Source organism: Vespa mandarinia, chromosome 4 (assembly GCF_050613455.1).
Source record: "Vespa mandarinia isolate Hongniang chromosome 4, ASM5061345v1, whole genome shotgun sequence".
Classification (NCBI taxonomy): domain Eukaryota; kingdom Metazoa; phylum Arthropoda; class Insecta; order Hymenoptera; family Vespidae; genus Vespa; species Vespa mandarinia.
Genome location: NC_140813.1, coordinates 9667501 through 9690765, shown reverse-complemented (window position 1 = coordinate 9690765; position 23265 = coordinate 9667501). Strand labels below are relative to the sequence as shown.

The 23265-nt window shown below is 32.4% G+C and overlaps 2 protein-coding genes across 4 annotated transcripts in view; one reads left to right on the top strand and one right to left on the bottom strand.

Moving 5' to 3' along the window:
• Positions 1-23265, top strand: part of LOC118443198 (uncharacterized) — a 510470-nt gene that overhangs the window by 299268 nt on the left and 187937 nt on the right. The gene's annotated exons all lie outside the window — the stretch shown is intronic.
• Positions 4938-6084, bottom strand: LOC118443199 (uncharacterized). Of its 2 annotated transcripts, none has more exons than XM_085656544.1 (4): positions 5909-6084; positions 5758-5814; positions 5452-5590; positions 4938-4957 (listed from the first exon to the last, which is right to left on the bottom strand). In XM_085656544.1, exons 1-4 carry the CDS (start codon positions 5984-5986, stop codon positions 4953-4955), a joined length of 279 nt encoding a protein of 92 aa, XP_085512670.1. In that variant the 5' UTR covers positions 5987-6084; the 3' UTR covers positions 4938-4952. The 2 variants fall into 2 exon arrangements, with proteins under 2 accessions (XP_085512670.1, XP_035725724.1); XM_035869831.2 differs by lacking the exon at positions 4938-4957 and adding an exon at positions 5162-5335 and having other exon boundaries at positions 5909-6083.

The window sequence follows — 23265 nt, the reverse complement described above, 5'->3', positions numbered from 1 at the left end:
TTCATGACAAAATTATCCCGACATGTGATCATCGAACAGTATATAAACAATTTTTTTTTTATTACTATTATTATTTTTAAACGAAGTATTTTGTTTTATTTTTTTTTTCTTTAAAGAAAAAGGAAAGTATTCGTGAAATTTATCGCTCTTATAATTAATCTTTTAATTTTTCTCTAATAAATAATAAAAAGAAGAAAATAAAAATATACAAATGGTAATAATTAAGATTGAGAAAAGAAAAAAAAAGGACTTAAGGAAGAAAAAAAGAAAAAAGATAGAAAAAAGTAGAAAGACTATATCCTTCTTGAATTAATCACGTCTGCTTTGACATTTTAGATTATTAGCGAGAGGGTTAAGAGGTACGGGGAACATTAACTATGCTTTTAACAATAAGCCACGGAAGTCTGGAGATCATTGTGGTAACGTGCCATCAAGGAAGGCTTCTTCTTGCACTTATGCGGCCTGCCAACCCAGACGAGGCAACTTTTAGAAAGTAATTGCGCCTGAGCGTGCTCGACTTTGAGCCTCGAAGAGCTAGCCGATAATGGAATCTTGTCTTTCCGTTTCTTCTTTCCGTTTCTTCCATCTTTTCTCTTTTCTCTTGCGTTTAATGCATGAAGAGGAAGGAAACAAAAAAAAAAAGCAAAAACAAAAAAGACGCTGAATTCATCGTAAACGGACTTACATCCTTATTTCGTCATTTGAATTCTCTCGCTTCTAAATACACGTAATATTATCCATGCACTTATTTATCAATCTCGATATCGGAGTTTCGAGTCTGCCAAGTCCGCAGATTAGTCTTTGATCGATGTCTCGAAGCAGAGATTAAACTTTGACCCAGTCTCGTCCGGTCTTCCTCAAAGTTACGAGCAAAGTTCAGTCTTGGTATATCTTCGAAAGGATTACGAATTCTAAATCGTTAACATACTTGACACGTAGGGATACAACGTATCTTTAGAATATTATTTTATCGATTGATAATAATAATTATTATTATTACTATTATAATTATTATTATTATTACTATAATAATTATTATTATTATTACTATTATAATTATTATTATTATAGTAAATTAATTAAGTATCTATCCGATATCAGATAATGCGATGATACAATTTATTAATGAATGATTTGTTGTTGTTCAAAGTGTTTTATTTATTCAAATTTTTACAATCGTACGATAAATAAACACGAAGAAATAACACGAATACGGAGAGATACGTAACAATTTTCGTCTTAAAGAAAATCTTCATCGAAAAGAGAATCCTTTATTTTGATCTTATTCCATTGATAGATCTTTTATAAAGTACTCACGTAGATTCTATAAGATTTTATAAGATATGTGCGCAGATGTGCTACAGAATATAATAGAGTATAATATATTAGAATTGTTAGTGAACGAATTTGTAACATAAAAAAATATTTTATGTTATGGAATATTAATTATTCCAATTTTCACACTTATTTAATTTAACAAATAGACATAAAAGATAATGAATTTATCGAAACTTCGATATTTATTCGATCAATGTTTTTATTAATTAATGGCAAATATTTTGTAAATTAAATGGTCAATATGTATGAATATTTATTAGTATTTATAATAAAATATCAGTACATAAATGATCAGTATAAATAATTAATTGTCGGAGTTGAGTATGTGTTTATCATAAATATTGACCACCTGTTTAAAATACTGACGAATTATTACATTTATAAATATTTTATTATAATAAGAATATTGCATTTTCTTTTTTCGTTTTTTTTATATTAATAAATCTAATACTTATCACATTTATTACAAATACTGACAATTTATTAAAAATACCGATTAATAATCTTTAACAATAAATAATAGTGATAAAACATATTACTGTTTTCGTTCAACGTAGCTCTTGAACTTTTTTTTTGTTAGTATTCGAATCTTTCAACTAATTCTAACGTTACTTTAAATATTATTTACAAGAAAAAAAAAGAGAAAAAAGAAAATAATTGCTAAATTATTGATAAAGAAAATTATTGATAATTTTTATCTAAATTGTAAAGTAACATACGTACAGATGTCTATATATATATGATATATATATATGTATATAAATATATAAATATATATAAAATATATATATATATATATATATATAACATATGTCAGGATGATTTTCATATCAAAGAAAATTTTAATCAAAGGTCCCTTATTCTCTTCTGTTTATTCCATTGATAAATTTTTCGTTAGATAGTCGCACGTGCTAGTCGTAGAATATTTCATCAAGGTGGTTAGAATATTGGGGATGATGGACGCGCACTTAGTCGGACGTAATGTAGGTACATTATACGTTGCACGAAGGCAATAACTGTCCCCGTATGTTAACCATTCTCCTCTACTCTAGTGTGCATCCTCGGATAGTCCTCCTCAGGGACATCGTCCTATCCAACGACGATGACGTCGGCTTTTCCGCGTTTATTCACAATATACATACGTGTATATATACAAGAACTGTTTCGAGTGGGCTGGCTAAATGATTCTTCGTGTCCGCACATATTTCGCCGATTAATCGTTTGCGAACATTCTCAAACTGAGAAACTTATCAAAGCATTTATGCGTTTCCGCACCTCGCCAAGCAAAGTTTTCCATTTCTTTTCACTCATCATCTTTCTCTCTTTTTTTTTTCTTTTTTAAGTTTCTTCACTCGGTTGATTTCTCTTTCCTTCTCTTTCTCTTTCTTTCACTCTGTCTCACTCTCTCTCTCTCTCTCTCTCTCTCTCTCTCTCTCTCTTTCTCTTTCTTTCACTCTTTTTCTCTTTTTTTCTCAAAGAAGACGAGGATGATGAAGGCTTTTAACGATCGTTCTCCACTTTCAACCAGCACGTACACCAGACGAGTTCCTTCTCGTTCTCGAGAAGAGAACGCATTTCCTTCGAGAGTTCTCCCAGAAGAATTCTCTCTTCTCACTTTCTCTCTTTCTTTCTTTTTTTTCTTTCCTTCCCTTCTTTCTTCCATTCTCTCTTTCTTTCTTTATTTATTTATTTCTGTCTTTCTTCCTTTCTTTCTTTCTTTCTTTCTTTCTTTCTCTCTTTCTTCCTTCTTTTCTTTCTTTCTTTTCTTTCTCTCCTTCCTTCCTTCTTTCTTTCTTTTTCTCGTCTCTTCTCTGGTTTCTCTTTCATTACTAATTTCGTCTAAAAAGCGAAAATGATTTCGTTCTATTTAGTGTTTCGTCTGAATGTTATTTTTTTCTTTTTCTGTCTCTCTCTTTCTTTCTCTTTTTCTCACCTTTTCTCTTTTTAAAATATTGTATTTTTATTACTTTTTGTTTTGTTCGATATTAAAGGATCGATAAAAATTCGTTTCATGATTCATATTTATAAAGATAAAATATTTCTTCTTTAGTTTTCACGTCATCGACTAAAAATTTAAGTAAAAATTTATCGTCGCAATCCCATATTTACGACTATGTCAAGTAAGATCCGAGATTTTCTTTTGATTGTTTAATAACGATGAAATTTATTATTCTTTTGAAGAAAATTTTTAAAGTCGAAGTGCAAGTACCAGGTGTTCTCTCTTGGACAAATGTCCTGTTAACAGTCCCGTTCTCTCTTTCTCTCTATCTTTCTTTCTCTCTCTTTCTCTCTTTCTTTCTAATTATGACTGACCCTTTAAACATCTTGAAGTTCGCCATCTGTTCGACATACGTCTTAGAAAAATATTCGCGTACTCTTCTCTCACTACTTGTATCCATATTCGTCTTTCTCTTTCTCTCTTTCTCTTTCTCTCTCTCTCTCTCTCTTTTTCTCTTTCTCTTTCTCTCTCTCTCTCTCTCTCTCTTCCTCTCGCGAAAGGAAGCAAAAATTAAATAAACCATCCGTAGAATGGAGAAGATGAAAAAACAAAAAGAAAAGAAAGAAAGAACAAAAAAAATGGATTTCGTCAGGAATCACTCGTCCAAATCTTTACGAAAGATATATTACGATCTTTACTGACGTCTTTTACTGCTTTAAATATTCACGTTACTTCCGTTTTCCTTTTCAAAAATATTTATTATCATATCACTTTTATGCTCTTTTGATGATCCGAACAAAAAAATTCTTTCCCTAGTTCGATATATTTTTAGTAATTTATTTATTTTCCTTGTTTTATTTTTTTTCCTTTTTTTCTTTATTTTTTTTTCTTTTTACGATTAATTGTCAGCATTCATAATTTGACACGTAAAGACAATCGATATCAAAAAAAGATCGTTGATATTATTCTTTCATCGAGTCATCCAAATAAAAATAATGGTTTAATCTTTTTTTTTTGTTTTTTTCCATACAATTAAACACTTAACATTTAATGATGACTTTAACAATAAATTAATACCATTTGATTTAATACGGTATGATTTATTAACAAAAAAAAAAAAAGAAAAATAAAATGATTATTTACATTGTTTAATATAAAAAAGAAAAAAAGTATTTGATTCTCGCGACGAGAATTTTATTAAAGGGTCACACACATACACGCGCGCGCACACATACACACACACACACACACATACACACACCCTATGAACGTTCAACCGATAAAACGATACTTTCTCCTTCGCTTTTAGACTTTTTCAATTTGAAGCAATTAGCTACTAATTGATTTTAACTGTAAATCTGCGAATGGTGAAGCTTTTTTTTTCCTTTTTTTTTCTTCTACAAGGACAGAAGGTTTTAGTGTAGAGGGAGGGATTGCGGTTTTGAGCGAGAGTCAAGCAGAGTTTGCGGACGGAAGCAGTTGTTACCGATAAATTTCGTAGGAAGCCGAGCCCTTCTTCTTTCTCCCTATCTCTCTCTCACTCTGGCTCTCTCTCTCTCCCTCTCTCTCTCTCATTTGTTCCTCACGTTAATGAGACCGGATCGTAAGCGTACAACCATCTGTCACACTCCTCCCGCACAATTTCCTTTGTGTTTTTCAAACTCCTTTTCCTTTCTTAGCCTTTCGTAATGATTAATGTTTTTGAGCGTCACAAATTTGCGATGAAAGAAAAAAAAGAAAAAGAAAGAAAAAAAGAAGAAGAAGAAAATCATAGCTTTTGAACTTTTCCTTTGTTGGCATTCGAATCCTCCAACTAATTTTAACATTACTCCAAAGATTATTTATATGGAAAAGAAAAGAAAAAAAGAAAGAACAAGAAAAAAATTGCTAGCTATATAGAATAGAATTTTATTGATAATTTTTATATAAATCGTAAACCATCGAGTAAAGCACAGTCGTGTACATGATATCGATTTAAAAAAATCGGTTTAAAACATTATATTTTCGTTTCCTGTTCGGTTTGATTCTCCAACGAATTGATTTTCTTAATGATCTTGACTGAAAAAAAATTCAATATAGTATAAAATGTTTATTAATTATTTCTTTTTTCTTCTTTTTCTTTTCCTTTCTTTTCTTTTCTTTTTTTTTTTATAAGAGTGTGGTATTATATTTACCGCATCTCAAATAGGCGATACAAATTTCGCCAGTATCGCAGTCTTCGTCCTTCCTACAAAATGGTTTTGCCTTGCTATCCCAAATTTCGCGTTTCCGTTTGTCCGGGATATGAAAGGATATTACCTCGGGTTCTCCAGACTGTATTTGTAAATTATTTTTTTTATCCATTAAAAATTCGTCAATTCTATATACAATTTTTGTTTTGTTTCCGAAACAAATTCGAATTTCGATATGTCTATCGAAGAACATCAAACGAATCGGATAATAAACATATAAGTTGATGATGATAAACGATAATTACTCACAGAGTCGTTGCTTTCGTCTTCCAAATGAATGACGTGTATCTCCGGTTCCTCCTGCGACTGAACGATCAAGGGGAATTAAAATTGTATCTTGATTCACGAATAATTTCCGAACTATGTGTTTTCCTGGCAATACCAATCGGTATCTTCGTACCTTTTCCTCAACGATGCATTTGGTAGTCATGGCGATATGAATTAATATTAAGAAGATGAAAACTTCGGTAGATTTCATTTTTCCTTTTCTTATTTTTTTCTTTTTTTGGTCGTCTTTCAAAGAAAAGAAGCAACAGAAATTAGAAGTAAAATAGTTCGTCGAAGTTGAAGTAAATGTGCTTCACGCGTTACTTATATATGCCACTTGAGACCACATGATCGAAATTGCATGATAACAGTCCCTTAAAAATTCTTCCTTTTTTTTTTTGCTTTATCTTTTTCAAGGAAATTGTTTTCAACGATAGTGCGTACTAATGGAGTTCTTTTTTCTTTTTCTTCTTGTGTTGGGTAGAAGGTGCATTTAATTACATAGCATGATCTCATTTGAGATATTTATTCGTTTTACCAAGGTTTCATGAGAAGATATGAAGAATCCGTCTCTCTCTCTCTCTCTCTCTCTCTCTCTCTCTTTCTATTTTCTATTTTCCATCCTATACAGACACTATACCAGATATATTGCAAATTGGCAGACATAAAACTGTCCGTCCGTTTGGGTTTTCACTTACTGGCTTGAACTCGTTTATCTAAATTGAAAAACGTAGTGACATCTCATAAAATCTATTGAGTTTTCTCAAATATCTTCCTTCTTTTTTATCTTCGTTTAGTTTCTTCGAACGTTTTAACGTTCTTTTGAGTTTTTACTTCTTAAAATTGTCTCTCGGAGTGAATACTATTTCTATTTTTTGCTCCTCTATGGTGAACAGATACGTACATAAACAAAATTTTTCATTACTTTTTCGTTCTCGATTGAAGAAAATATTTATGGAAGATTAATCGAAAAAAAAATCTGTTATTACTATCGATGATTAAAAAAGGGCCGAGGATTTCGTAGATAAACAAACAATTCAAAACACGTTGAATAACTCGTCGCAATACTATTTCTTTTTTTTTTGCCCATATTGAATAGGTACATACGTAAAAAACCTTTTTTTTTTTTCCTTTTTCGATCTCAAGCGAAGAAAATATTTATCGAAGATTAATCTAAAAAGAAAATATAATATATGCGTTATTATTATAAAAATAAGTAGGAGGATTTCGTAAATAGATAAATAATTCAATACACGTCGAACAACTCATCACAAGAGACGACAAGCATAGTTAAAGTCCTCCTGTACTCTGTTGGGTATATTAGAAGGCAACATCCTTATAATTGTCTGTGCGAATACTGGGAATACGTGTACGATAGCTTGTTTGCATGCTCGTACTAAAGTTGTCGAAGCTGTTCTCGCAGATGGCTCGGAAATCCTTCGGCGGATAGTGTCGACGTGACCGGAGGTCCTTTGTTCGCTTGATTATCGAACACCATGGAAAGTACTCATTAGGTTAGCAAATAGAGCTTGAATACTCGAGAATGTTAGAACGCGAGACCCCGAAGGTAACGATAAGTGTTCGCTCGTTAGGTTTACGATATATCCTTTGAGATATGCATAACTTCTCTGATTCTCTGACAGTTTTACTTTGTTCATTATAATTGCGACTAATTTGTTTGAAAATGTTTGTATTTCTTGTTCGCTCAAAATTAGTATGTTTGAGCTCGTTGTTTTCCCTTTTCTCAATCTCGATTATTGCATAAACGATTTAACTTGATTAAAATGATATTTTCATTTTCATTTTCATTTTATTTTATTTTATTTTATTTTATTTTATTTTGTTATATATTATTTTACTATTTAATTTCATACTTATATTTTATACATGATTTTATTTTCAACAAAAAATGAAATTAAATTTCAACGTTCTTTGTTTTTGATGTTCTAATAATTAAACAATTAATCGATTCGATGGAACTTGAATATATATATATATATATATATATATATATATATATGTTTCATACTTATATGATATTTAAAAAAATAGAGATCCCGATAAAAATATAGTAGGGTCGCCATGTATCCTGGGGCTATTTATTCCTCGTTTAAAGATCAGGGTAGCTTATCGGATGACTTATTGTGCGTTCGATCTTACGACCCTTGTGTTCGATCTAAAATCGTTGAGAAAGTTGACTTGTGGTGGTTCGAGTTACATGCGCTGGTACTTGACAAAGATGGAATAGAAGCGATGTAGAGGAGAAAGAAAGAGAGAAAGAAAGAGAGATAGTTTCGGTGTGTCCGCGGTTGACTTGGTTAATCCGTCTAATCTAGAAAGAATTTAACTGGTGAAGTGGTGCACGAAAAGGGTCAAACGATCCTTAACACAATACGTCGTCGACGTCTTCTTCTTCGTCTTCTTCGTCGTCCTCGCGCTAAATCGCGCGCTAAACGTTTGTCTTTGGTACGTGCAAAAATAAAACAAACTTAAAGCCTCAAAGAATTCGTTAAGATCGTTCGTCACTCGTGTATATTTAGATACACGAGACACTATGTATATATTCCCTTCGATCTTTTTCTTATTTCTTCGTTTTAATGTGAACGGGAATAAATTTTTACATACCTTTTATCTTATATATTAAAAAATTTCACGTAACTTTTATCTTATATATTAACGTAATTTTATTCATCGTTTAATTTTTCATTCATCGAAATGTTATAATCAGAAAAAAGGAAAAAGAAAAAAAAAGGGAAGAGAGAAAAAATCATATCGCAGTGATCTTTTTTAAAGATGCGTGTAATATGTAATATATACGTTTTAGTAGGGTACGAGAAGGGTCGTGGGAAAGTGCCATAATCGTGCCGATTATCTCCCCATTCGTAAAGATAAAGACCAGCATTTCAGGAGATATACCTATTCACTCGCGGAAGGACCAAATCGATCGGTGAAAAGACCGTAGATGTAATCTTATCGTTAGATTTAATGCGGGATCGAATAGTTATTAAAAGATCAACGACCTCTTCTATTTAACATCAGGATCAAATATTAAAGTAGTGATGATAGAACTTATTAGAAAATATCTTTCAGATTATCTTTAAAACCGATCTCATTTTACATCGTAGGTAAGTACTACCATAGTACACACACACACACACATACATATACATATTGAAGAGAATAAAGTCCTCTTTACGAAATGATTCTCGTACCTATCTATTTCTTTCTTTCTTTTTTTCCTTTTTCTTTTTTCTAAAAAAGGTAAGGTCTTTTTGTTTTTATTTATATCCTCGTTAATGACGGACAGTACTTGACGTTACCCTTTGTTTAGGAAAACTTTGAGATAATGTATCTCGGAGAGTAGTAGTCGACAGGCTTTGTCACTTTTTGAAAACAAACATATTCCCCTACTCTTTTAGACCTTTCGAGACCCTCTATCTATCTTTCTATTTCTCTTTCTCACTTTCTCTTTCTCTCTCTCTCTCTCTCTCTCTCTCTCTCTCTCTCTTTCTTTCTCTTTTACCAAATATAGACTAATTTCGACAAGCATCCATCCCTACCTCCAAGAAGACCCAAGGGAGCAATAAGGGAGAGAAGACCGACGGAAAACGTTTGCCGGTGCTTTGCCATTGAATTCTATCCATTTATCCCAGACCGCAGTGCGGTACCGCAAAACTTGGAATTTTCCCACATGGCGCACGTGGCCGGCCATATCAGAAGCTATCTTTTCTCTCTTTCTTACTTACATCTCTCTCTCTCTCTCTCTCTCTCTCTTTCTCTCTCTTTCTCTGTTTCTGTTTCTGTTTCTATACCTCTCTTTTTCTTTCTCCCTTTCGACGCGATCGGTGTCACGCTAGCACGCGCAGAGAGGGTGCTTAAATAACCGTAAATTTTCGGCATCTTCCACTATTCTCTCTCTCTCTCTCTCTGTCTCTCTCTCTTTTTCTCCATTTTACCCTTATACAAACGGTCGTAGGCGTGCAAAATTAGCTTCATGATTCGTCACACCTCTTGTTTCGAATTTCACGCAGAGATTTCGCTTGTCTTACATTGTTTCCTTACGTTTCTATCCATTATTCGTTATACATTATTAAGAGAATTTTGGTACGATTTTTTTTTTTTTTAATTCTTCTTCCCTCCCCAACGATTACAAGCGCTTATTTATTTATTTATTATTATTATTATTTTTTTTTTATATATTTAAGAAAGAAAGAATTAAAGACAAATATATAAAGAAGAAAGAACGTCGTTGATATGTTTCAACGTATCGCGAAATCAGTACTTTTAAAAAATAACAGATATTATCATATTAGGTATATCAGAATGTTGATATAATGTAAATGTATTAATTAAAGTGTAAGGAATAAGTTGTATGATTAATTTTTTTTTTTTTTTATACAAAAGCGATTATTTAAGTTTTAAACTAATAGAAATTCGTTATGTCTCTTCAATGATGCATATATACGTTTACATATAACCAATCAAAGATACATGTCAGACTTATAAAAAGGAAAAAGAACGAAACGATTTATTTATTTTATCGATCTTTGCAATTTCTAAACTTCTGTCTCGTCTCTAAAAACAAGATCGTACGAATGATTTACAATCGTTCGTATCATCTATCCGAAATCTCACGAATGGATCTGAACGAAAGTCAATGAACGATCACCGTCACGATCGTGGGGCCTCGATGTTCTCTTGGCACGAGCTTCACTCGTAATATCCTGTACAGTATGAATCCTTATAGAGAGAAAGAGAGAGAGAGAGAAAGAGAGAGAAAGGAGATATAGTAGAAGGCTACACAGACAGACAGACAGACAGACAAACAAATAGACAAACAGATAAATAAACAGAGAAAGAGAGAGAGAGAGACTCTTTGTAACTAAAGCGAATTTTTTTAACGGAATACAGAGAGAACGTTGGTGGTTGTTAGTCATCGTAGAAGATCGATTTTTTCGAATAGCCCGTAAGCACCGAAACATTTACCGTGTTCCGTCGAGTCTTTTGAATAACACCGGTGTACCTACTCGTGGATTCTCATAGATCACTGTATACACGTACGTACATACAAGTACTATAGTAATAGTGTATAGTGGGGTAAACTCGAAGGTACCATAAATATACGCGCGTATAACATGCTTGTAGAGAAGCGTGAGAGAGAAAGAGAATAAGAGAAAGAGAGAGAGAGAGAGAGAGATAGAGTTCGTGACTTAATCTGCAGGGGTATCTAGGCCGTGTTCGGTCGGTCGCGTTACGCTATTCGTGAATTTATGACTCGATTCGTGCTCTCCTTCTTCCTCTCTCTCTCTTTCTAACATATATGTAGATATGTACACATATATATAGATGTATATATATATACATCTATATATATATATACATCTATATATATATATATATACATCTATATATATATATATGTATGTATGTATATATATATATATATATATATATATATATATATATATATATATGTGTAAACCCTTGCTTTGGTGGTTTCTATCTTTCTCCCTTTATCCTTCTCTTCTCTTCCGATATTAGCTACCTGTACCCTATAACGGCCGGTTACGTAACTCTATGGTAGATAGTATATCAAAACGATTTCCATTTGCGTAATTGCACGTTCCTTCTTCGAATCGAGCAGGTACGTTTCGAGTACTCACTCTCTCGCAGATCATTTTTCCCAAGCAGTACTTTATATTCTGCTTAAATAAACAGAATTTATCGTTTGCTTGTATCACCTATATTTATGTCGTACTACTTTACGGTTACTTGTTATTTAAGATACGTTTGTGTAAATATTACCTTCTCGGGAGTTAACTTCTGTTGTAGAATCGTTTTGTAAAGTTTATATATGCTAGTTCAAAAGAAAGAGAGAGGGAGAGAGAGGGAGAGGGAGAGGGAGAGAGTAACTTTATCTCCCTTTAATCATACTAGATGATGTGATAAATGATAGACGAGAACTTGGAGAACTTTAAATTTCGATCATTATATGAAATTAAATAATGTTTTTCCAAAATATTCGAGTCAATTCGTAGATAAGAAACTTTATGTAAATAGGTATGAAATTTTTTATTCGTTGTTAGTACATCATTTTTTTTATTCCAAAATTTAAATATATATATATATATGTGTGTGTGTGTGTGTAATTTATTTAATTTATATACTTAAACATGAAAATAATGGATATCGTTTAGACAAGTTTGAAGATATTTTCGAATCGGTTTTCTGAAAAATAAGAAATAATCGATTTGAGAATTCGATGAAAGGAAAGCTTTCCGGAGATTTTCTCGCTTAGAAATTCTTCGGCGAAGATTTTTCTTCGAAACCGTAGACGGGGATTTTCGTCGCCTTAAGGTAGGCAAGCCTGAAAGCTGTGAGACTACTATACATATACATATATATATATATATATATATATATATATATATATTTATGTATATATATATGTATATATAGGCAGTATTCTGTATATATATATATATGTATATATAGGCAGTATTCTGTATATATACATATATATATATATATATATATATATATATATATATATACATATATATACGATGGTGTAAGGAGGGTACAGCTTAAGGATACCGTTTCCATCCTCTTCTTGTATAGTTAGAAAGAGACTACGATGATAATATAGGTAACGTGTATATAGAGTCATCCTGGTCGTTCTCGTTCTCGTTTTCGTTCTCGTTCTCATTCTCGTTCTCTACTAGTATACGCAAAGGAAATCCTGGAAGCCATGGTGGTAACGTCACATCGCCGAGATTCCCCAAGTGGAGTATCGTGTTCGGATGTCTTTTCGCGGGTAGAGAATTTCCCGTCTTCGGAATTTTCGTGGCAACCTCTTCTTGTACTGAACGTTTCCGCACGTGTGCTTGCTCGCGTAACACTAGCCGTAGAAAAGTAGAATATCCACCGCAAAACTCGAAACTTCTAAGATCATCTTACTATTTCTCTTTTTTTTTCTCTCTCTCTCTCTCTCTCTCTCGCTCATTTCTTCATAGTCTTCTTTCCAAAGGATTTCGAAGTTTTTCTTTACTGTTTCTTTTTTCTTTTAAACCAAGAAGCATTCGATTTTTCATGTACGTTTCAGGATCTACGGATACTTCGTTTGGATTTAAAGAACGAAATAAAAGTTTCTACGTGCGTGTTTGTGTATCTATGTATGTATGTTTTCTTATCGTATTACAAAAATATAAGAAAATAAATAAATGAAATTAAACCATCGTGAATAATATGTACGTACCTACGATATATACGTGTATAATTGTATCGTAAACATTTCGTAAATATTCGTAAATATTTTAAAGATAGAATATATAAGAGAGAATAAAGACAATTTCAGTTAAGTTCAGTTCAGTTCAGTTCAGTTCAGTTCAGTACAGTTCAATTCAGTGCAGTACAGTTCAGTTCATTAAAAGCCTAGCCAAACAGAAATAGAAAGAGATATCCGTTATGCTTACGCTTTACTTTTGATGAAGTAATGACGATGTAAATACGTTTCACAAAGGTAAAGAGAGAGAGAGAGAGACAGAGAGAGAGAGAGAGAGACAGAGAGAGAGAGAGAGACAGAGAGAGAGAGAGAGAGAGAGAGAGAGAGAGATAAGTGACAAAAGGAGACAGAATGGCGCTGAATAAAACGTCTTAAAGGTCATCGAATCGAAACGACGAACCTGTCGAATAACTCGGTGGTAGTAAGACTTATCGTTACGTCGTAGAAACGATCCCAACGTAGACGAGGGTTTTCCTCGCTTGTCTCAAGTAGGGCAGTTTGTCGAAACCCTCGGCGACAACTATCTTCTGAAGAGAGAAACTGGCTTTCTTGATAAGTGGCTTTAGCGAAGCGTAGTTTCTTCCTCTCTTCTTTCTCCCTCTCTCTCTCTCTCTCTCTCTCTCTCTCTCTCTCTCTCTTCATATCTCATCTCTTTGCTTTTGTTCGTGTAAAGAGATGACCTCGCGATGTTCTATCTCATCATCGAGTTAGCTTCTTTTCGAGTCGGTTTTTATTGAGTCAGATGTACGTGGCTTTGTACCTATCATCACTCTCTCTTTCTCTCTCACTCTCTCTCCCTCTTTCTTCCATTTTTGGTACCTTATTCTTTCTTTCTTTCTTTCTTTCTTTCTTTCTTTCTTTCTTTCTTTCTTTTTTCTTTTTTTTTTTCTTTCTTTCTTTTTTTTCCTTCTTTTTCCTCCCTTTTTACACTCCTTCTCCTTTAGTGTGATCCTAAACTACAAAGCGAGAAGACACTGGCCACTACGATCCTTTTATTGGAGACAGCGAAAAGTACGTTCGGTTCAAGTCAAAGAGTTTATTTTATCCCAAACTCGTAATGAGATTGTAAGAACAAAAAGGGATGAAAGTTATATATATATATATATATATATATATATATAACTTTTATATATATATACATATATATATATATATATTAAAAAAAAAGAAGTGATCGGAGTAACATCGATAATCGTGTATATATAATTATATAAATATAATAAAGTAGTAATAATGAATAAAATAATAAATAAAAAAGTCAGTTTGGAACGATATCCTCGATTCTATAAAAGAATTTACGAGACTTAAAAGATTTTTCATTTCTCGTTAATTGGGTCATGTATTAATTCCCCTTTGAGGTTTTATGAAGCCCAAAATTTATGTTCGCCAGTCGGGACATACTTAACTGATCGTTGACCGTAGAAACGCCGTAATGAAAAGAAGAGCACGAAGAGTTCGTGGTGTATCGTCGAGGGAAGAAAGAGCGACATATACAGGATTACTAGGACTTAACAACGAAACTAAACGTTCGAATTCGATATCCCTTGTGTGTGTGTGTTCTTTTTCTTTTTTTTTCCCCTTTTTCTCTTCTTCGAATTACGGCCATAATCGAGAAAGATTGATGTTTTTGTTTTTATCTATAATCACACAGCTCGCTGCTACCTAATTTCTTTTTTCCTTTTTTTTTTTGGTATTTTTTTTTAATTTTTTTTTCTTTTTTATTTTAGTTTTTTACAATTTTGCATTCTCTCCGTATCATAAAGTGGAATTAATGTTCAATCTCATTAGTATAAAAGACATGAATTTATATTTCAATGAAAAAGTATATTCGATAATACATTCTCTTATAACAATTATATTAAATACCTTTTACGTTTGATCAAATCGTTTAGTTTATATCTAAGAACATTTTTCATACATTTAATATTCGTCCACCATTCGGAATTGTCTAAATATTTAAATTTCGTATTGAAATAAACAATCGATTTGTAACGTAAATATTAAATGATAGCTTTCTTTACTAATTATGATCGTAATATACGTGAAATGTAAACGGTTTATTGTATGTAAAACGAATAACGATATCTGCAGCTAACACAGTGAGTGGAAGAAGGATATGAAAGAGGAGGAAAAGAGATAGTAGAAAAGAGAGAGAGAGAGAGAGAGTGAGAGAGAGAGAATAGGGTAAGGGACGGGGAGGACCTCGTACAAATAGAACGCACGCGTGCATTGGGTGACACTTTGACGTTCTATTTGTTTCTGGTCGTCCAGAACGGCAGCTTGCTCCCGACGGTTAATTAATAATAAGCGCTTAATTAAGCGAATGGCCGAGCACGCTTTTGTTGATTGCATTTCGCGATAGAAATATATTTCTGTTGCACGCAAAAGCCTATTAGCAGACGAAGTAGAGGCAGAGAGGAAAGGAGGGGAAGGACAGAGGTTGGGTGGTGGTGGTGGATAGGGGAGGGGTGAGAGAAGGGGTTTTCCCGTTCGAGCTTTCGAATCTAGCCTCTACGACCCACCGTTTCCTGCACGCTTGCTTGTGTCATCATCCCTCCTACCGTTGCTTTATTCCACAGGACGGATTCTGGTTAATTATTCACGAAATAATATTTGCCGAATGCTGAACAACCGTACCACACCACACCATACCATACCGTACCATACCATACTATACTATACCATACCATACCATACTATACCATACCATATTATACTATACCATACCATACCATACCATACCATACTATACCATACCATCGTCGGTCATAACTTTATAGATTATGAACGATGTACCAAAGCTTTTATTTCTTTTGTTTATTTATTTTTTGTTTACTTTTTTTTTTTTTTTTGAAAGAGAGCTTTAACCAGATTTCAAAAGTCCATTTTTATGATTTATAAAGTTTAATAAATTTCGAAGTTATAATCGATAACGCCCAATCGTAATGTCATTTATTTTCGATATTTCGAATTTTGTCGATCGTAAAAATATTTTATTTTTGATAACCTCTCGGCGATTTGTTTTTTTCGGAGGAGAGAATGAGATAATTACGCATGCGATTTGAATTATTTAAATGATTATGGAATATCTGGCTTTAATATTTTGTACTATATGAGTAGTATACTGCGAGTATTTATAAAATAGAAAGAAAATATTTTTGTATTTTACAACGTTATTTGTTTCTAGTTCTATTTTTTTTGCCTGTTTCGAAGATATGCTCTTTTGAAATTTAATTCAATGCTCATTATTTTATTAAATACCTGCTACAACAAGAAGAAATGTAAAAAAAAAAATGAACTGTTTCCGTCAGCCATATGATAAGTTTCAAGAAATTATGCAGGTCAACGTACTTCCAAAGAAGATAATATAGATCAATGTCCCAACATCTATTATTAATTATATAGATTATTCGAATATCTACGGAATTAAGAATCCTAGAAACGTCTAACATATTGATTATTATTAATTAACTATTTTTTTTTCTTCTTTTTTTACATAATTATCACAAACAATCTTTTTTTTTACAAATATAGTTTCAACTAATCCATAGATACACTTTACGTGTACGTACGTTTCTAATAAATTTCTTATCAACTAATTATTCAATTTTAAATTAAAAAATTATTCTAATCTATTTATATTTGCATACTTATGTAGATTTAATAATTTATTAGAAAAAGAAACAGAAAAAAATAAAGATTTATTACGTCTTTCCTTCTAATAAATTATTGCATATTATTATTACTACTACTATTATTATTATTATTATTATCACTTTTAGGATAAACATAATTACGTCTATTATGAAATAATGATCGAAGAATAATATTTATTATAGACAGGATAATTTATGTAATTTGTATTCAAACGAGTGTGTTTATCGTATCTATAAAATGTCTGCTGGCATGAACGTCATCTATATCGTCGACGAATATCTGATAATGCTCGGCATACATGTACTGTCCATCAAATGTTCTCTGCATGAATGTTCGAGATCCAACTTTCTACGGTTAAGATACGCTATCCCTTTATATAAATAGCTCGTTGATATCGCACGTCACGCGAGCAAAACTTTCTGAAGTCGCATTAGAAAAACTTCGTTCAACTGTTTGCAAGAATGCAAGAGTATGATATTAAAGATCAATCTCTCCTCTCTCTCTCTCTCTCTCTCTCTCTCTTTCTCTTTCTCTTTCTTTTTATCTATATAGCGATAATTAAGTATATATTTTACGAATGTTGTAAACACATAATTGGTATTAATGTCATTAATTAATCATTTATTTTTTTTGTCAAAGTTATCTTATTATTAAATTGAATAATATGATAAATAAATAAATAAATGAATAATATAAATATTAAATAAATATTTTGGATTAATTAATATCTATATCTAAAAAAAAAAATCTATAGATTGTTCGTATCTCTGATGTTATAGATAAAATTTATATCATCAAGTTCGTGTAATTTGATTTATATATCATTTTATTATATAAAAAAAAAAAATTTTGTCTATTCTTTAATGATCAAAAAGAGCCAAGAGACTCGTAACTTATTCTTTATTTTATTTAAGAAATCTTAAAAATGAAAAATAGATCGATGTTAATTTATTAGGTGGAACGGAAAGTAATGTGGTTTCTGTGCATGTCGATATTTGATTGTGATTAAAAATAAAAACTTGTTAAAAATTTATTCGTTTGAATTTAATTTAAGAAAGCGACATTACTTTCCGGTTCCCCTAATATATAGACATTATTACAGTTGAAATTTAATTATCTTTATAATCATGATTTATTTGAGATGCAAAAAAAAATGGAAAAGAGCAAAAAAAGAAAACAAATAAAACGACGATTGATATTCATACGATTTATATAACAAGTATCGTGTGGCTAATTGAATTATAGGAATTAGAGAGTAGGTGATTTGGTAGGGAACGTAGAAGATTAATGAAACGAACTCCCTAACGATGAAGCTCGTTCAATCTGTCGGGATCTCTCCGCTTCTATCACCTTCTAAATTTCATTATCGTGAGGCTCTCTCGATTTGTTTTCTGTTAGTAACGACGACAACGACGACGACAACGACGACAACAACGACGACGACAACGACAACGACGACGACGACGACAACGATGATGACGATGTCTCTCTCGAGGGCGACGATGTCTCCTTCGAGGGCGACAATTAACTAACAAAATCGAGCAATACTAACGTACATATATACATATGTACTACATATAATAGATATTTAAGTATATAATACGTAGATACCAATCAACATCGAGTTTACGTTTAATTTCATTCTTATCTTTCATTCTTATTCTATTCATTTCTATTCGATAAGATCTTATTTCTGAGAGACTATTCGAATATTATTATTATTATTATCATTATTATTATCATCATTACTATTATCATTATCATCATCATCATCATCATCATCATCATCATCATCATCATCATCATCATCGTCATCCAAGTAAATAGTTTAAACGCGTTCGATCGATCTCCTCGTTTATTCATCTCCATTCGTAATCATAATAACGTCTATCTAACCGGAAAAATAAACAGCGGGATATACCTAAAGCTGAAGGTTAACGATACGAAGGACTTCGTTGTTACACGTGCAGCCATTTGTGTATCTACTCCGATATGTATCGGCGATTAAGGTCCAGTATCGAGCTTCCTTCCTGCATGGTAAAAGAGAGAGAGAAAGAGAGAGGGAGAGAAAGAAAGAAAGAAAGAATGAAAGAAAGAAAGAAAGAAAGAAAGAAAGAAAGAAAGAAAGAGAGATAGAGAGAAAGGAAGAGAGAGGGTTATTCGTAATCGAAGTAGAGAGTGTCGTGAGTAAGAACGTGCTCGCGAGCACTCTCGGTTGCGTGATAATTAATAAACAAACTCATAGATATGCGATAGCCAAGCCAGGAGGCCACCACGGGAGCCGTCCACAGAGATTTATGAGCGGACCGTTAGCTTATCAGCGATTAGAAACGCGAAATGCTCGCTCCCGCGAGCCACTACGAGTTTGATCGTTATTTTTCTTCCATTTCTTTCTTTTTTCTTGTTATTTTAATTTTTTTTTTTTTTGTATTCTATGTTCCCTATTTTCTTTTGTTTCTTTTCGATTCTTTTTACATACGAAACATTCTTCTCGAATTTTACGGACGAACGATGATACTCCTAAAGATTTTCGAAATGTTTTCTCTCTCTCTTTCTATCTTTCTATCTTTCTTTCTTTCTCATGTGGAATGAGTAAAAGAACGTACGACAAGGACAACCTTCGATGGTGTGGCTACGGAAGCTCTAGCGGTAAAAGTCTAGTTGCCTCCGACAAAAACAAGCGTGAGTTACGAGCGAAGGGTGCGTTCGCCCATTTTCCCTCACTTCCGAGACTACGTTCCTTCTTTCTCTCTCTTTCTTTCTCTCTACCTCTCTCTCTCTCTCTCTCTCTCTCTCTCTCTCTCTCTCTCTCTCTCTCTCTCTCTCTCTCTCCCTCTCCCTCTTTCTGTCTTTCACCTTTACTCTTCTCTCACGAGAAAGTGGATAATTTAAGCGATACATTTGAATTTCCCGCTATTACCCGTCCTCCGAATCCACATTCTGCTCTCTCTCTCTCTCTCTCTCTCTCTCTCTCTCTCTCTAATATTCCTCTTTTCTTTTATCTATCTCTTTTCTAGCCAACAGGGATTTCCATTAGCTAATTACCCCAACGACGAGTAAACTCTCCGGTAATTTTTTTTTGTTTCTTTTTTTCTGTTATTTTTTTCCCCCTTTTTTTTTTCTTTCACCTTATCCTTCTCCTTCTATCTTCCTTCGATCTTTTCAATATTCAAACATTTTTTTCTCTCTATTTTTTCTTTCCTTTTTTTTTTTGTCTTTTTTTTATACACGTGAAGTGCGAACGGGGTGTGTATGCTAGATAGTAGGTATTAATAGACTCAATTTCCTTATTACGTTACTTTAGATTAAATTCTTTTAATGCATAATCTTTTTTCTTTTTTATTTTTTTTCTGTTTTATTTTTATTTTTTTTTTTGTTTTTCTTTTTAATCTTTTTTTTCTATTTGTTTCGTAAGGGAAAAAATGTACAAACAATTAAATTAACATTAAAGAAAAAATTAAAATTATATTGAAAGTATAACAAAATTATATTGAATTTATGTCACGCATTTCTGTCGTTACGTGCATCTTAGAATTTAACAGATAATAATACTACTAAGATTATTATTTTTAATGAATTTAATGATCATTAAAAAAAAAAAAAAAAAGAAATTAGATAGAAAATGTTGATTCGCGTTATAAAAAAAAAATTCGTTAAATTAAATAGAAATAAATAATATCTTCAATTAAGTACACGAACGAATCTCGGTCGATCGTTTGAAATAATCTTTCAAGTTCTTTACGTACTAAACGCACCTTTGGATTATCTTCATGACGAATATATGTACGTTCAACGATCTAAATTACATCGCATAAGCGAGCCAAGGCGAAGCACATGTACGACAGGATCGCGCGTTCGCGTAATTTCAGTCCGGATGGACGTTACGAAATTTCCATTTCTTATCTCTTTCCGTCTCTCTTTTTCTCTCTCTTTCTCTCTCTCTCGCCCTCTCTTTCTCTTTCTTTTTCTCTCATTCAGCTTCTCTTTTTCTCTCAGGCTACGGATCCGCGTTCTAATACCACGCTCATATTTCTTTAAGTATCGCGTGCATGCGAATCTAAGCGGCCTCGAGAATGGGACTCGCATGCACGTCGAACATTTTTATCATTCAAAAGCACACTGACCGGTGCAGGCAATTAGTAATGATTGAATAGTTACGTGCTATTCTGAACGAATAAGATCTCGAAATAGAATTTTCTTTCTCTTTTTCCTTTTCTTTTTTTTTTTTAGAGAATATAATTCTTCTTTCACTCAGTAATTTGATAATTATAATAATATTAATACTATGATCATAATAATATCATTATTATAATAATAAGTAATAATATTTTTATAATAATAATAATTTTATAATAATACTTTTATAATAATATTTTTTATAATAATACTAAGAGAGAGAATTGCGTTATATGACAAACTTAAAATTAAAGCAAACTTAAAATAAGCCATTTGTATTTTATTGCAGTGCCATCACGATATTTGAAATATTGATCTTTCTTTCGTCTTTTTTGTTTCAGGTAATAACTATAAATAATTATCGACATTCGATCGTTCTGACAAATAGAGGTAAACGATTATGAATTATTATTATTATTTAGAATGTTATTTGTTTTTTTGCTTTACAATTTCTGGTTACAAATTCATAAGTCGAACGAAGTATGAAAAATAGAGAACGCATGGGTTACGTCGTCAATCGTCTGGAAAAAGGGAAATGATAAAATATGGAGGTATAAAAGGGGTGTCGTTGTACGCGTTGAAGCTAAGTAGGTAATGTAATGGCGTTCGGTTAACGTGAAAGCGTTCGAAGAACCGAGGATCATTCTAAGAAGTAGAAGGGGTGGCGAACTCTCACCCGCCAACGGAATTTCAGCTATTTCCTACGGATTGTCTCTTGGGGAGGGCGTATTTTTCAAGAGGGGTGAATTCGTCGGTCGATCGGTCGGTCGGTCGGTCGGTCGGTCGGTCGGTATAGGAACGCCCGACGAATCCCACGATCTCTTTCTCCACCCCGCCTAATCTTATTTGCAATATATTTCCTCGGCGATAGCTCTCAGTGACTTCGAGCAGTAGGAACCCTGGATTCGTTAGGCTTGAATCTTCTTTTATTTTGATAAAAAGAAAGAAAAGAAAGGGAAAAAAAAAAGAAAAAAAAAAAGAAATCTTTCTCAATTAAAAACCAAATTGTTGGATAAATAAATTGCATTCTGAAATAGATAAAAAAGAAAAGAAAAATCAAAATGTAATAATTCAATTAAAAATAAAACGAATAGCTTTATATGCGATACGCATTAAAAACAATAAATAATAATAATAGAGAGGGAAAAAAATGCATTTCAAGAATAAACTCAATTCAAAGAAATCTCTTATAATTTTCGTTGCAATGTTGCTTTTCATTGTTTGATTAAAAAAAAAAAGAAAAACATTTAAAAAATGTCGAGTTGTATTGAACGTCAATTTGAATGTCTCGAAATTGTTCGATATTTTTTTGGAAAGTATTAACGTGGTTTAAAGAAGATAAAAAGATAGAAAAAAAATTATTTTCATATATTTTCAATAATTACGTGGTGCTGAACTAAAGTTTCGGTTGACTTACTGTTCAAGTTCTACTCGAGAATGATTAATTTATCCTCGTGATATTTCTCTTTCTCGTCTTCCTTCTCCTTTGCCGCGGTTGCGAGCTAAAGTTTTTGGTGACTCGTGGCCATGTTGATTCCTACGTTGGACCTTTATACATACCACATCTTTCATTTCCGTTTACGGAGGTTTAATTATCAGTAGTAAATCAAGAAGCGAGAGCGAAAAGGAACCACTGTGATGAGAGAAGTAAGGTTGTAGAGCAGTGTTGATAGTGGTACTGAAAGGGGGTGGGGGAGGTTAGGGTATATCGATAAATCTCGGTCAAGTACTTCGCGCCGGAAAAGACGAACGAAATCGCAGAGATTCGAGAAAATTAACTTCTTTTGCCGTCACGAAGTTTTTCTTCGAAAGGGGAAAGAGGAGGAGGTTGAGTAAAAGAGAGAGAAGGAGTGATATTGATGTCCTACGTATACGTCATTCGATTATCTATAGAATATAATTCAAAGATTATTTGCGATAGTCATTGTTATTCTCGTGGTATTGATATGTCTCATGAGAAATTTACTTTTCTTTATTTTTTCCTTGTTTTCATTTTATAAATACGATATAAATTTCTACAGTAGAAAACAGGTGATACGAAAATTTAAACGAAAGTCGATAATATCTATCGTTTATAAATATCATATGGAAGTGGAAATACTTTATAAATAGGCGGGTAAACTTTTAACTTTTAATATCGAGAATGAATTTAAGGAGGTTCGAAAAAGTTTGATAAAAATATCAAGGACTTCCTTTAAATACTACTCCATGGAACTCCTTCCGTAAGGAAAGTTTTGACACCTCGGACGAACGGTTTGTGAAAAGTTCGATGACTTTCCAGAGAGAAGGAAATAGCTGCGAACGAAAGAAAAATCGTTTGACTTTCGTTGACGCTATCTCGATTAAAAAAATTTTTAAGTCTTCGACTCATA

Coding starts and splice junctions, on each gene's coding strand:
- LOC118443199 (XM_035869831.2), bottom strand. CDS start 5,986: ATGAAATCTACCGAAGTTTTCATCTTCTTAATATTAATTCATATCGCC. Junction 5,815..5,908: donor AATGCATCGTTGAGGAAAAG/GTACGAAGATAC, acceptor TTGATCGTTCAG/TCGCAGGAGGAACCGGAGAT. Junction 5,591..5,757: donor AAGACGAAAGCAACGACTCT/GTGAGTAATTAT, acceptor TTACAAATACAG/TCTGGAGAACCCGAGGTAAT.